At 37.0% G+C, this 18,619-nt stretch overlaps 1 protein-coding gene across 50 annotated transcripts in view; it reads right to left on the reverse strand.

Moving 5' to 3' along the window:
* Window positions 1-18,619, reverse strand: part of ATXR2 (histone-lysine N-methyltransferase ATXR2) — a 74,039-nt gene that overhangs the window by 36,113 nt on the left and 19,307 nt on the right. For 48 of the 50 annotated variants that reach the window (XR_016050610.1, XR_016050580.1, XR_016050576.1 and 45 more), the window contains 4 exons: window positions 10,658-10,743; window positions 5,259-5,635; window positions 1,555-1,667; window positions 1,366-1,397 (listed from right to left, as the gene is read on the reverse strand). Coding sequence is in view for 11 of the 50 variants with exons in the window: in XM_011627570.3 (XP_011625872.1) it covers window positions 1,366-1,397; window positions 1,555-1,667; window positions 5,259-5,635; window positions 10,658-10,743 (608 nt within the window). In the remaining 39 variants the exon portion in view is untranslated. The remainder of the gene's footprint in view (window positions 1-1,365; window positions 1,398-1,554; window positions 1,668-5,258; window positions 5,636-10,657; window positions 10,744-18,619) is intronic. The other 2 variants (XR_016050592.1, XM_088860105.1) reach the window with 1 other exon arrangement.

Consider the following 18,619-nt stretch of genomic DNA (forward strand, 5'->3'; position numbering starts at 1 on the left):
TTCACTTGAATTCATAATTTTGTAGAAAATAATAGGTGACTTTTATAATATGGCCCAAACTGTCTCAGAAACAAAATAAAGAACGTCTTTGGACTGCTGATACCACAGAAAGGGCATGTAAGTCTAGATTTGGTTCAAATAAGGGTGTACAATCTCTATATGCAACTGATTTCATGGCAACAAGCCATTTATTACATATATACATCTTATAAAAATGAGAAAATATGTCTCAACAACACAATGGAATGCATGAAAATCTGAAACCAAACAAGCAAATGAGAATAAAATCAGACATTTCCCACATTTTTGGGTGTTTAAGCATGCCAAAGAGATTTAACTGGTGCAGGTGACAGCCCACAAAAACATCAACACCATAACACGAATTGCTTGTATTGCTAATGAATAAGAATAATCTTGATCAAACATATATATATATATATATAGCTATCATCTAAAGTTTGCAACTCTTCAAATTACAAAGGTTAATGAAAGAATAAGTTGTGACGGTAAATTCACTACTTTATGGTTTATTTTTTAATAAAAGTCACTTTTTGTGATATCTTGCACATTAAGTAAGGGTATTTTTGTAAATATCACTACAAGACAAATGGTACTTTTGTCATTTCCATAACAGTTAAAGTTCAAATTTTTACTGAAGGACAAAGGCACTCTACAAATAAAGTTTCAGGACAATAACTTCCAAAATGCCATTGTACTTTTGTAAAATTTACAATTTTGCCCTTACTTAATGATTAAGTTATCTATTAAAATAATTTTTTGAACAAAACGTAGTGATCTTTTTTATAAATATACCCATCACAACCTCTTCTAACATTAACCTTTGCATTTTAAAGGGTTGTTAACTCTAAGAGCTACAGTGTCAACCAACGACTCAGATTGAATCTGGGCACGATCTAATGGTCATGACCTAATTTTGTATTTCAATTTTCAGTGTTTTCTATAAATCCAAATCACTGAAATTTTGAGCGTATATTCTTTAAAAATATTATAACCTGATAAAAATATAAAAATAATAATTAGCACAATATAAATTGATCAAAATACCCTCAAAATGTTTCAAGGGTATTTGGTTAATTTAAATTGTGCGAATTATTGTTTTATATTTTATTAAGTGCGTCTTGATGAGAAGAATGTATACCTAAAATTTCCAGTGATTTGGAGTTGTATAAAAAAAATTAAAAGTCAAATACGAAATACGGTCGTGACCGTCAGATCGGCCCATATCAATCTGGGTCATTGACTGACACTGTAGCTGTTAGCCTATGGGCTTGACAAGATCCATTCCCTCTACATATATAAATATATATATATATATATATCATTGTAATGCAATACCAATGATACCTTGGCAGCGAGATGAAAAATATCATTTGTTCCTGAAAAGGGAAAAATAAAAGTTAGAATTCAGAGGAAAGTACTCAAAGAACAAAACCTTGCTTCAGAGTTAAAGATTTTTTTTTCCACACATTCACATAAAAATCAAAATTCATAGCAATGATTGTGCAAAAGTGTGGCACACCATGAGCACCATACCATTAGCATGTTCTGTAAACCTAGCCAATGCCTCCATATTACGGCAACCTGAGCGCTCCCCCATACAAAGTAAGGAATGGCATGATTCCCAATCTGCCTCGGCACATGATTTACTACAAATATTACAAATTTATGCATTATTGAAAGTGCACAAAGTAAGATGATTAAGAGTCCACATATTAGTAATTGATAAATAATAACCCACAAGACCTGGATAGAACATACACACCAATGGATAGAACATGCTCACCATTAATTCTTAGTCCATAATCAAGCTCAGAAAGTAACTTATGAAAGTATGGATGATGTACTTCTATTCCCCCATTTTATGTTATAATAATCAATCTTGTACGAATGGGAAAAAGTATGCACAAGTTGCACTCTGTGTTGTATATCACAAGAGGGATAGAAGAAGAAGAGAGACGAGGGTTTCAGAGAGAGACAGGACGAGAAAAGGGTAACAAGTGAGGAAGCCAAAACTAGGGCATACCATAGTTACCGGAATCTCCTACTTCGGCAGGCGATCCCTTCTAGGATCTCAATTTTGTCCCTCCAAGAACGGATCTCTCAGGGATCTCAATTTTTAAATTTATGGATCTCGAACCCCACTCATAGGGATCCCGATTCCTACTGTTAGGGTTCTTGATCCCAATCTTAAAGACCAAGACAACAACCAAACTGATTTTTTTTTTCTTTGTTTATAGCCAACTAGCAACACAATTATTGTTTGCTTGCTATCAATAATAAGATCCCTACTTTAAAGAGTATACATAATACTAAATTATAATACACTTTACGGTTGGTAACAACATCCCCAAAAAGTTGGGATCAAGATCCCAAAAGGTTGGGATCAAGATCCCCAAAAGGTTGGAATCTCGATCCCTAACATTTGGGAATCTTGATCCCCAACATGTGCATTGTACGCGTGGCATTCCCAACCATAGGGATCTTCAAGAATTTCACAGTCCCTCGCTCGCGATCTCGATCCTAGTACTGTTCCCGCTCCCGATCCGAACAACTATGAGGCAGACTAAGAATCCCAAACATGTAGTGAAGCAGTGATTCACCGCTTCAAGTTGCCCATCTATCTGTGGGTGAAATGCACTACTACATTGTAATCGAGTGCCGAATTTCTTCAACAAGGTTCCTGAAAAATGATTGAGAAACTTAGTATCCCGATCTGAAATTCTGCATCAAGACGTATTAAAGCTTGTTCTTCTTATTCTTCTTAGTAGCTCCTAGGGTTCACATCCTCCAAATAGATGTGTGCATTTGATGGAATCTGCTTCTCCCGCATATGATAGCCTTCACTTCCTCCACTTAAACACTTTGCAGATCATCACATACATAGCATGCTATTAGTCATCGAAAAGCAATCTTGTAGAGCATTGTGCCATGATCGGGTGAAAGAAATCAGCTGGATCCCCTCTCAAGATAGATACTCTGCTCTCAGGAGTTTCCATGAAGTGATCAGTGAAATGAGGTTATAGAAGCATTATGGAAAGCCTAGTCCATCCTAGAAACTCTTGCTTCAGTTGGTTAGCATACCACTAGAGGCTACTCACATATGGTAGAATGCAAAGATAGGCACTCCAACTGAGTACATATGCTACTCATGCAAAACAGGAAGGAAGAGCCAGAACCGTGTTGTGGAAGTTCAACACAGTCACAATAATCAGCAGCAACATCCAGAGCCTTACAGCACACTGGTCCCAAAAGAAATTCCCAGCAACTTTCGTGATAAACTATGGAACATTTCACCCCCAACCATGATATGGTGACTTGGAAAGAAAGGAACTGTAGAGCGAAAAAGAATCGGAATCAATCCATCAAAGCATTGCTGAGAGAAATTACATGGTAAATCCGAGATTGTGTCCCATATACCCACATACATCCTCCGAGAAATGATTACAAGCTTCTTATTTAAAAGAGATGAGCACAGAGAGCTTTGATAATGTAATTTGGAAGACGTAGTTAGAACACTTGTACGTTGTGAGCCCATGAAGAGTACCTGACATTTCAGTATTGTATATTTTTCTATATACAATTTTCACACATAAATACAACAGGTGGCAAGCCAGCTCAAACCCCTCACAGACATAGCAAATAAAGGAAGCTGATAAGACCAATCGATAGGGAAAGCAAACTAGATCCTATGTGGTAACCAAATACTGGGTCATGAAGGTAACAAGCTCCAAGCAATATATATTTTAACTGTTGACAGGCACATATGTATTTTAACTGTCGACATGAAAGTATTGTATTTTACATTATTAGATTTTTTGGGTAAGTTATTTTACATTATTAGTAGAGACAGCACATGTATTTTAACTGTGGACATGGCAGTAAACATTATACCCATACTCCTGTTCAATACATGCTAAAAAAAAAACAAAATTTCTTAAAGTAAACTTCCATAAAGTATTTCAAACATTTCTTAAACTACAATTTAAATTTTATAAAACTGACAATCTATCTTTGGCTAGGTACATTCTATTAGTAGAAAACCACCTATCTGTTATCAATGTACGCATGACAGTAAAGATAAACATCTATCCAATACATTCTAGCCGGTCTGAGGGTTGAATGCTTCAAGATGAGAATGAGGAGGTGTTTCACATGTGCTGTAAGCCAAAAAGAGAAAAAGAGGTTACTGAGTGAAGCATGACACATGATGATCTCATAACATATAGAGATTATGCAATAATTCTCAGCTTCAGTGGATTAACTTGCAAAGACTCTTGATTCTCGCTCCTCGAGACATTAGAGAGGAAGCAAGAAACAAACAATATCAGGAAGATCTCCATCCTACACCCACAACTGTAGAAAATTACGGTGAGTAGCATCACTCCACCGTAGGCTGCAATATAAAGACCACCTCTGATGAATAAATGTTGTTATGCTTTAATTTCTAACTGGGCATCACCACCATTCTATTAAGAAAGGAAAACAAATGGAAGAATATCTAGTCATAGTAGATGGATTAATTAACAGAAGGAAATTGATCAACCTAAGCACAAAATGACCAAATTCCTGATGACATACTTTGTATGTATATTATACATGCGTAAAAATTATCCAAGAAAATAAATCTGCTTGAATGAATGTTGAATGCACACAGGACTCTCTATTGCTACATTGAAGCCTCACCGTTTTAGCTTGAAGCATATATACATGTATATGCATGGTTGTAAACATTCAAAAACAAATGCAGCTTATTAGACATGGCTATCTAATTAGACATGGCTATCTAGTCATAGTACATGGATTAATTAACAGAAGGAAAATTGATCAACCTAAGCACAAAATGACCAAATTCCTGATGACACACTTTGTATGTACATTACACATGGGTAAAACTTATCCAAGAAAATAAATCTGCTTGAATGAATGTTGAATGCACACAGGACTCTCTATTGCTACATTGAAGCCTCACCGTTTTAGCTTGGAGCATATATACATGTATATGCATGGTTGTAAACATTCAAAAACAAATGCAGCTTATTAGACATGGCTATCTAATTATATATAAAAAAATTGAAGTTTTAACACTTCCAGTTACTTTCACAATAATATAAGCACAATACAGCTGGTCAGGGAGACAAATCCCTGTGTCCCATATAGCATATCCATATTCAGAGAAAGCATGAAAGGCAAAGAAATCCAAATATGAAACAGAAGCTTTCGAAGACTGTGTCTGTCACCTGCAATAATGTTCTTCTGCACAGCCACCAACACAAGAAATGACCGAAGGCAAAACAAATTCCTTTGAGTAAGGTAAAACCAATTCACCATTGATTAAAGACTCAATAACTTCTTTAGGGAGGGGGAGGTACGCATTATCTTCTGATTTACTAGAAGAAGCTGAATCTGAATCACTGTGGCCAGCCATAACAGAATGATTCTCCCTTAAGTGCAAAGATTCAGCAAGACAACCCTCTTTCTGAATGTGTTTAGATGTCCCAAGCTCAAATTCCTCACCTTCACCTTTCCCTAGACCTTGAAGATAAAGCTTCCTTCCAATCTGGAGTTCTATTGAGCCAATGTAACGAAAACAATAGCTACAGACAAGAGCATCAACCTGATTGAAAAAAAGAGTATGTTTGGTTAGAAAGGGGAAGGTAGATACACACAGGCACATTTGTGCGTGCGCACACAAAAACAAAAGGAATATATACATATTCTTAATAAGGCACAAGAAGTATTATGAAAAATACATCATCCTTAAATAGCCTATGCATACGAGCATGCATGGGCATTCTATGGTTCTGTAATTTTTATCATAGTTTGCAACTGCAAATCTTAACATGGACATTGTTAGTCACTGTGTCGGGTCTCCCCAGCATCGGAGGGTAAAACATAGCAGTTACATAACTTCTAAGAGAATTTTATATTGCCAAGAACATTTTTCTTTTAGTGCAATGCTCCGTCGAGATCATACTAACCACTTACTCCCTTGGTGAAAAAGCACCTATTAAATTTTGGGATCCAGTTAAGAATCACCATATGGTATTTAAAAAAATGGATTTTGAGATTTATTTTTTTACACAGATTTCGTTGTCCAAAAATTGGACAGTCTACATTCAATTTTAGGGCGTTAATTTTTCCAGGCTCATACCGGAATTTTAGGTGATCGGTGCATACCAATGAAGTTGAAGGACAAGTTCTATAAGACAGTTGTGAGACCAACTTTACTCTATGGGGCAGAATATTGGGTGGTCAAAAACTAATATACCTATAGAATGAGTGCAGCGGAGCGGAGATGAGGATGTTGAGATGGATGAGTGGTAGACAAGGAAAGATAGAATTCGAAATGAGTACATTTGGAAAAATTTAGAAGTGGCACCAATAGGCGATAAGATGAGAGAGAGTAGACCTAGGTGAGTTGGCCATGTGTGGCACAGACCCAATATCGCACCTATTAGGAGGTGCAAGTTAGTTCAAGTGCAAGGCTCAAAACAGGTAAGGGGTAAGCCCAAAAGGACATAGTTAGAAGACTTATGACCTCATTGAGAAAGGATATGAAGACTTATAACCTCATTGAGGATATGGTCCTTAATAGAACAGAATGGTGAACAAGGATTTGTATAACTGATCCCAATTAGTTGGGAAAAGGCTTTCACAATGAAGATGATGAATTTTTCTAGGCTCATTGAGGGGAGTTTGAGGTGTTTTTTTTTTTATAAGTTGCCTACTAGGTTGAAGAGGATACATCCCCGGGGCCCTAAAATTACCCCTAGGTTCGAATTTAACAAGTGAAGCAAATGAAAAGTCTCCCATAGCAGAAGCAGGGAATCATTTCATTTTATTTTATTTTTGACATATTAACAGGTAGGAAAACGTCACATTGTGGCTTTGCCATCCCAAGCATCCAGGTCAAGGGCGCATTGCTATAGATAACAATTTTAAAAACCAAATAAAAGTAAAAATCTCATTTTTGGAGAGAGGATTTGGTTGACCCAGACTTCTTTTCTAAAGTCTTATGACATGAATATAGTATATATATATATATATATGGAAAAGTATTAAAAACGCCTCTGGGCAAATTTGAATAGTGTTTCCCTCCAAAACGAACATAGCATGTTTGTTGAGGTTTATATTGAAACACCGCAACGGCTCTACGATGGTCGTGGTTGAATCTCGTGTTTTTTTGCTTGAAAAAACCCCGCAATGGACATGCTTTGTCCGTTGCGGTACCGCAACAGACAGGCTATGTCCATGGTGGTCTTTTAATCCACAACGTCCCAAAAAATCAGACGACGCCGAGCCTATGGGCGAATATACTGTTGATTTTCACCCATAGGCATTGCGTAGTCTCTTTCTATATATATTATATATTTGCTTCATTTTCTACTTTATCTTAAGTTCTTAACGACCTATAAGATATATATTAAATTTCTTAAGATGCATGTGTTTGTGTAATAATCACACAATGGAGGCAGTCAAATTTATTTGACTTACCATAGCCTCTTGATCTTTTCCCCTCTCCTTGCAAAGTAGGAAACTCCTTGCACACTTGGGCATAGTTGTCGGGATCTCCCAAGGAGGTGGTCGCTCCAGCTCCAGAAGCTAGATCATGCGCTCTAGGAGGAGATCTCAATTCTAGGCACTTTTTATTTTAGGGATCTCAATCCACAAAATTGTGGATTGAGAACGCTAGTTAATGGGATCAAGATACCTCTTATCCAAATCATTGGTCCATGTTCAATTAGACTCGATCCTCGTCTAACTAGGAACTAAGCTTCTTCTACATTGGGAGTAAGGTCATCGAAACACTTGGAGATCATTTCCAATGGAGCATTGATGACCAACATATTTTAGTTGTTATCATTGTCCTAGAAAAAGGTCCACCCGATGCCTAGGCATCAAAAGGGCCTTTGGGTGGACACCCAGGCCTGGGCGCCATTACCTAGGCATGCCCAAGCGAGCGCCTGATTCTAGTCCCCATTGTTTGTAATTTAAGTGGGCTCAAGATCACTTTAGGTCATTTTGACCCACAAAATTTTATAAAAGAACATTGGGGGTGTTTTAAACCCCAAAAGTTAAAAATAATAAATAAAAAAAATAAAATAAATAAAATAAAATAAATAAAATAAAATAAAAAATAAAAAAAAAATCAAATTATAATTTTTCTGTGAATCGAAAAAAGAATTTGAGGCTTGAGGAAACACCTAAAAGCTTGGCCTTCATTGGTGGAACTTTTTTTAGGGTGCTAGTGACGGTATTTGAAGACTTTTGAGGTGATTTCTAGCTCGAAATATATCAAAAAACAATAAAGAACAAATTATGAAGAAAGAAAGACCTCCTCTCTCTTCGTTTGTATTTCAATTTTCATTATTGGACTACTAGTTTTGTACTTCTCTTTTGTATTTCATCTTATCTAGTTGTCGTTGTGTTCATGTGTCAGTATGGAGTATGCCATACTCAATTTGGATTGGATAGCTGAAGGTTAATACACCATGGACTTGTTCATGTTTTTGACTTTTTTCACTAAATTTTCAACGAATTGAATTTTTGAACATGTTTCAACATTCATGCATATATATTTGCATGGAAAAGCCAATTAGAATACATATAAGTACAAAATTAATAAAAATATTTGCATATATGTGCTTTTGAACAGCATATATATGAAATTTTTCACCTCAAGGTGCTTGAGGTTTTGGAGCCAGCCTAGTGCCTAAACGCTGGGCACCAAGGCTGCCTAAGGGCCGCCTAGTGCTTTTTGAAACATTGGTAGCTGTGAATGGCAATTCTTTTGTTTAAACTATAAGCTATAGACAATTTGACACAGATCCCTACTTAGGAAGGTTCTTTAGTTTTTTACAACCCACAATTTATGTAAAGGCCTTGACTTCTTATATACTTTACAATTACAATTTACACACCTTGTGTTCTGCCTTGTGAATAATTTCAAAGAAAGGCAACAAGAGAGAGCAGGGAGAGAGAAGGAAGAAGACAAAAGAAGATCGTAAGGAGAGACGAGTTGCGGTACTATAAGCAAAGAAAGAAGTTGCAGTTGATAGGCTTAACTTCCTAGAGGCTAATTCACTAGCTCCAGTACATCTCTCATTAGGGAGGAGGGGTAAGGGGAGAATGAGACAAATCACAGTGTACCTCATCGAGGAATTTAGCGAGAATGAGATAGTTTCAACTCCCCAGTGTGTTCATATTTGAGAGAGAGAAAGAGGGGTCGCTAACATTGTGAATGCGAAGCCGTGATGGCATAGCCCACCACTTTTTGAGAGAAAGCGCAACAAGAAACAGAATACAAAAGATTTTCATTTTTAGCATTAACAATATGAAGGACAGGGAGAGAAAGAGTGAAAGATAAGATACATTTGCCCTCTCGTCGACCATATTTCAATGCCATCTAAGTGAAAAAACCCAAAGGAGGGAAAAACAACGTCAGGGACACTGAGATTTGAATCCTCGTATTGGAAGTGTTCCCGAACTCGAGTACTGTAGTTAAGTGCCCTTGTGGAGCCTTGTTTCTAAGCTTCACAGACCCCCATCCCATATGCTTTATCGTTCAATCCTAGACCAACTTAAATCACGCTCCCTATATGTTGGGATCTCGATCCTTTTACCACACGATGTACGGACCTCTATCCCTCAACTATAGATTTTGAGCATTGCTTGATCCCATGCTCTAGCTTCCACTCGCGGATCTTTCATTGCTCCCCATCCCAATAACTATGCACTAGAGTTCTAGTGAACAATGATTCCTTGTATATCTTTCTCTGTTAGAAACCTCTCTTCATAAATTAGAAATCCTTTCTGAGAATAACGTTTTTGCATATGGCGATCAAGATATTTTAATTTTGGGATTTTCTTCAACTTTTTACTCTTACATAAATATACACTTTCTTAGTCTTTTCAATTCTGACTTTCTATATTTTGACAAGTTTTTCCACTTTAAAATTAGGAATTCAAAATTTAAGTCATCCTTATAACATAGAGTCCTAATAAATAAAGTTTATTTCCATAAACAGTCTCTAAAATTTCGCCTGAGTTTTTTTATTTCCCATTAAAGATAAGGAAGACAGCAGTATTATTTTTATTTTTTTTTAACATGTTGACTGGACAGTTTTTCTTTTTTTAGTTTTACCTATGAAATTTTATTGCTTAAAGATTTTTTTTTGCTACAATCATAAATATGTAATTTGAAAATAGTTATAATTTGATTGACACCTGTGAATTGCACAGTCTGTTGAATTGTTATCGAAAGAGTTTTTAAAATGGTTATGTATATTAAACAACACTTTTTGTGAAAAAGAAAAATGGCCCAATCAAACAAGTCAAGATTGGACTCTCCTAGTCAACTGAGTCCACAGGACAGGTTAGAGAACACCAGGTCAAAACTTAATTTGACCCAGTTTTAAAACATGCCTGGTCGACAAGATCGAGTCAACCAGGCTAGGTTTGCAAGCTATGATCCTTGTGGCCTTAATCATGTGTAAACTTTCTGAATGAGTAGAAGAAATACATATAGCCAGGTATGACATTCATGCAACTGAATATAGATGTCTTAGCAATTGACCCAATTTAAGTGCATTATCTCTAGTAACGCATCTAGAGCAGGAAAAATATTTTAGATAACCTTATTGGAGACATGTTGAGTACCAACTAGCATTTGATCCTTCAAAACCAAATCCCCCTCCATGTAATTAGCCTCTGCATACACACCTGTGATGCACCAATTTCATTTACTAAATTGGAAATAAAACAAAATGAGTTACATATGCAAGACGAACACTATCATAAACATGATCTCAAGCTTATTTTGGGAAAGTAGAAAAAAGTTGCAAAGGATATGTTATCCATGCCAACAAAAAAGAGACATAAGGAATCAAATAGTATGTGCTTTAATATGTTGGGGTATGGGGCCCTTAAAAGACTTCACAGCATGTAAAACTATGACTATAGCCCAGATGGGAGTGTACTACATGTGGAACTAGAGACGCATGCTTCATAGTGCCCGTGACTCGCCCGAGTTTGGTAGTCTAGGCCCGGGAGTGAAGTCCAAAACTCTATAGCCCTAGGCATAAGGCACAACCATGAACGGTTTGGAGGGTTACTAGGTTACTCCTTATTGACGCCCAAGATGGTTTGACCAAGGGATTGTAGGGTCTCTCATATGCGGTTGGTGGGCTTATGAGGGGCAAGGGCCAAAATCCTCAACAATACCACTGCATGCATGTACATTTGATAGCCATGTCTATAAGAAGTAACCTGTTAGGGTAAGAGAGGTACAAAGGCCCCTCACACCATTGCAATCGTGTGCACATGTCCATGCAGCATATGACATTTCCTTAAGGGAGGAATCCTCACACTAGGCATGTATTCTCTTCATTTATTTGCTAGCTTTGATGGACCAAGCATGAGCCCTGCGATAGACTATGAAGATATTGTGCAAGGAAGAAGGAAGGGAGGTTGTAAAAATTTTCGAGTGTGGTTCCATAACTTGGAACATTTGGCAAGTAAAAATGTATTTATAAAAATTCCTTAGAGAATGAGCCAGCAAAACTGAGGGATAATGGTTCCAAGAACCTTCCCTTCATCATGATGGTTGATTTAAGGAATGGAGGGCTAAGATTAAAAGTCTTTCTTCACCCCACAGGCTACCTTCGATCGATAGTCTAGATTGAATCTCAATGCACCAAACCCAAATTCTTGGACACCATTATATGGCCATTATGGGCCCTAGACACCAGTGTGTGATCTCTCTCTCTACCCTCTTTCCTCTCTCTCTCTCTCTCTCTCTCTCTAACTCTAAAGGGATGCCCATGCCCCAACATAGAAGCCCTAGGAGTGGCATGCCCCACACACCAAGAAACACTAGCCGCCTTTGATCATAGTTATGATGTTTTGTTTGTGGTGTGTACATGAGACACAGAAGTATTGGTTGTTCTCTCTCATCTAGCCCATCGAGTTGACTTGTCATTGTAGCTTCCCATCTTAAGGAGACCTGGTAGGGATCTAAATCAATGCATCATCGAGCTTGGTAACACAAAGTGGGATGCGTTAAGTCATTTGGACGTGATCCGAGTCAACTAGTTCTGGTAAAGGCTTCCCATTGTTCTTGATTTAGTATTTTAGTTTATGCATTATATTTTCTGATTTTCAAAAGTATGATGTTTAATTGCAGCTAGTAGGGATAAATAGATTATAGTAGGTTTACGTGATTCATTTTTGGATTGTAAGTGGCTTTTGTAAGATGACTTATCGGTATTAATAATGAAAATTTTTTAATGCATACACCTTGCTCGCTCTACATTACACCTTTCAATTAATCGAATGCCACATCTCTACAGGGTCATACTACAATGAAAAGTGGATTGCAGTGACATTGGTGGAACCCAAACTTTACAAACAAAAACCACAAAAAACACTTTAAAACAGAATGACTGTGATCAATATAAGGATTATTTGGAACCAAAACCATAAGTAAATGCGAAAAGATCAACAGCCAAGATGAGTATAACAAAACATGGAACTATGTGTGTTTGTGTCTCAAGAATGATAGTTCCATGCAGATTGACATGCATTTTAGTTCCAATATTCCTACTTGGTTTTACGTCATGATACTGTATCATTATAATTTCTTGTTGTCATGCTTTTTAGTTGTTAGGTACAAAATGCATGGGGTCCATGTTTCCGTCCTTTTATGAGATTCACATGTTCAATGTCTAGGCCCTTGTCTGACATCCATGTCCTTGTCTAGATCACATACATAGGATCAGTTATCATGAATGAGTCATTGAATTGTTAAAACCGGCAAGGACGTTAAGGGCAGAGTTCCACCAAAATCCAATAAAAATGCACTACAAAGCCCATATGCCTGTTAAATTTTAGGCATATTATTTAATATCCCTTCCCTTGGACCCAACTAACACTCCCAAACAAAGGTTCTTTCCAGAAGTCTCCAAACGTACCACTTTGTCTGTTCAGAATAATTACTATTCTGTTAGTAATGCCAGTGTTCAAGAAGGTAGATTCAGCCACGTAAGCAGCAAGGGGAGTGGGAGCATAGGGGTCTATATGTGAATGTGTGTTGATTGAGTCCTTGTGTATGTGTGTGAAGCCTCATCAAACACTTGTGTCTTCTTTTTCTTCTTACATGTATAGAGAGGAGGGCGGGCTCAGATCGAACACTTGGATGTTGTCTTTGTTCTTTTTTTCTTTCATCCTCTTATACGCAGAGAGACAGCATATCAGTCCATGAGCTCGTATCAAACACTTGGAAGTCGTCTTGTTCTCTTCCTTCTTCTACTTATATGTAAAGAGTGATCATATGGGTCCCATGTGAGAGAGAGACAGGCCTTGCACCAAAAATTTGGATGTCATCTTCTCTTTTTTTTCTTTTTTATATGTAAAGAGAGCATATGGGTCTGTGTCTATAATAGAGAGAGGCCTTAGATCAAACACTTTTTTTTGTTTTGGGGGTGGGGGGCAAGAGAGAAGCCTAGCATTGAACACTTGGATGCCAACTTTTTCTTTCTCTTCTTCTTCTTATATGTAGAGAGAGAGAGAGCATATGGGTCCATGACCAAGAGAAAGAGAGTGAGGCCTTGCATCGAACACTTGATGGTCATCTTCTTCTTTGTATTCTTATATGTAGAGCAGGGTTTAAAATAGACCGATTCATATCAGAATCGCCCCATCCAAATCGGGAATCAATGGGACCAGTCTAGTTCCGACCATATATCGAAACCTGACAGGTTCCCTGACAATCCAATGGGGAACCGGCTAGACAGGTTGGTTCCCACATTTCTTTTTTATTTTTTCCTTACAAATTTTGTTTAAAATTTCAACTATCTGTTAAATGAAAGAGGGATGGCTCAGTAGCCCACCCCTCTCTTTCCAATTGGGCAGCCACGTAAACTTGGCTACCCAAACCCCTACGATCCCCATTTATATGTTCAATCCCCCGATAAATTGACTAACGCCAACAATGTGGGACAAATAAAACTATGCGAGTCCCTATGTATTCTACTTAGTGTTATGTAAATGGTGCTTTCTTCAGTTGCTATCTCTTACTGTAATAAGTTGTATATGTTGATCTAAGCTTCATTCTTTTTCCGTGAAGGAAAGGGAGCTTTGCAACGAGGAATATTCCACATGCAAAACGATTTAGAGAAAAAGTGAGAAAGTTAAAGAGAAGAGAGACAAAAAGAAAGCTAGAGAGAGAGAGAGGGGAAACAAGTCACATATGTTTCCGTCCAACATAGGTGTAAATTCTAGAAATAGATGAATAGGAGAGATAGACGAGCGAAAACAATAAGAAGAGCCATTTACTTAAGAATAAAGTAAATTATGCGATTGTTCAATTTTATGCAGTAAAGAAATTATGCGGTTGATTAATACTGCCTGAAGCCCCATTTCAGGCATTATTACTAAAGAAATTATGCGGTTGTTGAATTTTATGCAATAATGTATGCTTTATTAGTAAGAAACTAAACGAGTTTTATTTACTAACCCCCCAAAATCTACTTGTCCCCTTTTATATGTAAGCCACATATGCTTGATTTATGGCACATTTGTTTGTTTAATTTTAAAATTTAAACTAATCAAAACTATGAGAGTTTAATAAGCACATGTAAACTTTCAAACGCCCATTGGATGCTATGACCATCACAAAATGGAAGCTATGACAAAGATCTTCCACTCCAACTGTTAATATATCAAAAGAGCCCAATCTGTTTGTGAGAGATATGGCCTTTCAAGGCCTTAATACCAGCATTTTATAGTTCTTGTTCACAGTGGGAGTGATCAAGAACACAGGATTTATGAGAGGTGGGATTTAAACTTGGTGTATAGAGCCATAAATTCCTAGATCACGAGACTTGAGTTTCAGAGGCAACAGACCATAGGTTTGAGGTAAGCCCTAAGTCAAGGTCATAATGGAGGGTAAAATTATTTTTAATTTTTATTTTTATTCAATTTTAAAGAATGCATAGTTTGATTTTAGTTTTAGGGTTTATTTTAGAGTTTTTCAGTTTTTTGGGATTCTAGGGATTTTCATATTTTCTTTATATACTATTCACAAGTACTATTCATCATACTGTTCACGCATTACTATTCACAGGGTACGCATTACTATTCACAGGGGTAGTTTCAAAATCTTAGTATTGTTTAGGAGCATTTTAGAGTCTAATTGTTTACTTGGGTTTCAAGTTAATTTAGGGTTTCATGAGCTTATAAAAAGTTGGATGCCACATTTTGGAAGATATACGTTATTGGAATAAATTTTATTTTACATAAGATGAAAGTTCTTCTCTTGGCTTGATTTACAGCCAGGTTTTTCTGCAATATTGCTGATTTTACATGTTTAAGGTTCAAACAAATGGTGGATTTAATTTCTCACATTTCCTTTCTGCATCAGGTCGGTATGAGAATACCTTGTGCTCGAGTAAGCCAGGACATGAGTATTTAATATTCATGCATATTTCTGTATGTGGATCAAAGCATTTCTATTTTGAGCATTACCCAGCATTTCTAATCAAAGCCTTGTGTGGGAAGGATAGGCTCTGATACCACTTCATAAGGTGTCAAGAGACTTTGCTCAAGGTAACCCAAATAAAATAAAAAAATTCTCTTAAAGAGAACAAAACCAACTCTTACGTTTAATTTACAGCAACATATAAGGTTGCAGAGCTCCAAATTTCAACATATACACACCCCAAAAGGCTTCTACATTACCTCAACTTGATCAAATACTAGATTCACAACCACAAAACACGAAAATCAACCAAACAAACAACATGGACTCAATATTACATACAAAATTCAGTTATTTATGTTATAGAATAAAACAAATTACATCACTTGAATACCATAATATGCCAATCTCTTAATACATGAATAACACAACTGTTCACAAAGGGCTTAAGTCAAGGGAAGCCTTCACCTGGATCGATTTTTGCCAGTTAGGAATTTAGTTTCAACCCCAATGATTTCCCTACTCCAATAGCACGAGATAATGGTCAAACTAAATCTAGAGTTTAGGAAGCAATATGTAATGAAGTAACCAAAACTAAGTATACTGAAAAATACTCAAAAGAATGGTTCTCAATTGAAAAAAAAAGCAAGAGAAGAGAGAGAGTAGGCATCAACAAATCAATGAAATGGATCAAGGAAGGTTCTATGTGATGCGAAAGGAGTTCGGGAAATTAAATCCAACCCTCTTTCGATCTTAAAACCAACAAATTCAGAAACTCTGGAGAAAATAAGGTTGGGAAGAAGAAACTCTCTTTTTTCATTTATAAAACTCTCTACAAAATATCCAAGTCTCTGGCATGGGATACCCCTTCCCTTTTTAATACAAGCATTTAAAAAAAAAAAAGTAGAATACAGAAAAGATATTCCTAAGTTGTCCCCTCTCTCTCTCCACGTTAATCTCTCTCTCTCTCTCTCTCCACGTTAATCTCTCCCTCTCCCTCTCTCCACCGTTATTCCCCATGAATCTCTCTCTAGATCATGCAAATCAATTCCTTTCCAAACTTTTCTATTTCTCTCCTAAATCCTTTTTTCTAAGATTTTCTCTTACCCTCCCATTACCACCAATATGCCACGCGACTTCCCTCTTTCTCTTTGTTACCCCATTCACTTGATCTCCCAACCAAAAAAAAGGAAAGTTCATCTCCAATACTCCACCTTATTAAATTCCTTAAAACAAGGAACCATTACCTTCCCCACCAAAATAGATATTCTTGGCCCTATTCAAATCACTCCATTTATCACCCAAACTCTTTCTCTCTAACTTCTAGTTATATAGCAAAAGGAAAGAGCACCTCATACAATTTGGAATCCCACGCCCAAAATATTAATAAAAACAACTTTTAACCCTAATAATGTGACTCCTAAAAATTAAAACTAACAAATAATAAAAAGAAGTCCACCCATATCCCTAAATATAATAAAAATAAAAAATAAAAAATTTAATCAACAAAGTTCTTGAATGTTTCGGATGCAATTTGCATCATATTCCTTAGGTTGGAACAAAACCTCGTCTCAAGTTTTTGTTGTGGCATTATCGTTGTCCTCCCTTAGCTGATGATCAAGTCCTACATCCCCATGCAATTATTCTTTACAAGGCATGAGGTTGAATATCCTGGATGCATCTATGATGGTCATTCCCTTAGCATACACGGTGGACAATGGGGTGCCATTTGATAAATTACATTTGAATGCCGCTGCCAAGGTAGAAGCACTAAAAGAAGAAAAATCACCTCCTACTAAAGGGTAAAACCTGAGCAGCCCTATAAAATGGCCATTCTTCTCCAGAGTTGAAACGACAATTGTTTTTATGGCCAAACTTTGATGGCCAGCATTCACAAATCCCATAGAAGTTTTCTCCACCGCCTCACAATAATAACACGGGGTATGGATAAGACTCATCAAAGTCTCGTCGAGGCCGAGCCTGACGCCGAATATATCAGTTTGCTGCATGAGATCATTGAGGATAGTCTGCTGGCTGCATACATCAGGTGCATCCCATCGACTTGCAAACATTGTTGCATCAATAAAAAGAAACTTTACTAGTCTTGGTATAAGAACACATTGATCAAATAATGTGAATATGTGGAGTGGTTGAAGATGGACAGCAAGGGCTTGTTGATGAACTAGAGTTTCTCCAACCTTGTATTTCCTCATGGTTTCTTGACTGAAGTTTGCTTTAGAGGTCATGAATCTTCCATCAAGCTCTGAAGAACTGATTCTACCAATTGATGGTTCCACTTGAAAACAAGCCATCTTGGTGCAAATATTGTATCTCCATAAACCATCGCCATTTTCGACATGGATGACTTGTACGTCTACCCAGTTAGTTCCTGCCCCTTTCACATTAATAAGAGCGATGCATAGTCCTCCGATCGTGACCTATTGAAGCTGTATAATTGCAACAATTCTATAGTCAGCCCCAGCTGAAATCTCAAATTGTCTGCCAACTTCTTGGTAGCTGGAGTTAGAGAGAAGAACACCAAGACCAGTAGAGTACCTATATTTCAAATGCAGATGATCCCATGGAAGCCAAGCACTCAATGGTCTATCTACTATTAACAACTTAAAAGATGAACTTTCCCCATTATAATGATGCTCGAGAATGCAAAGAGCATCATTTAGAACTCCAATAGAAACAACCTCACAAGATCCTTCATCTCTTGAATATCCCAAATCAGCAACATTAATAAGCAGACACCACACAAAATGATGTTGTTGAAACCATACTTCAAAGATATCATACCAATTATAAAATGGTTCCAAACTTCCAATAAACAACTAAACCATCCAAATTCATCACATCCATTCTAAACATCACGATTAGGCTTTTTCAAAATAGACCACCAACCACAACTCCCCAAGTTCATAGCATTATTCTCATCACCTCGACTAGACAACTCCAATACGCATATGTAACTTTTACCACCGCCAACAACAGTTACCACATCATCAACTAAAATCTGGATATCATCAACTTTTTCTTTTATAAGTTGTCGGATGAAGAATCGAGCCACATCCTCCTCTACGGAAGATTCAGGTGGAGTCTCCTCACTTACTGGCA

Source organism: Amborella trichopoda, chromosome 2 (genome assembly GCF_054954075.1).
Source record: "Amborella trichopoda isolate Santa Cruz 75 chromosome 2, AtrichopodaSantaCruz75HAP2 v2.0, whole genome shotgun sequence".
In the NCBI taxonomy this organism is placed as follows: Eukaryota; Viridiplantae; Streptophyta; class Magnoliopsida; order Amborellales; family Amborellaceae; genus Amborella; species Amborella trichopoda.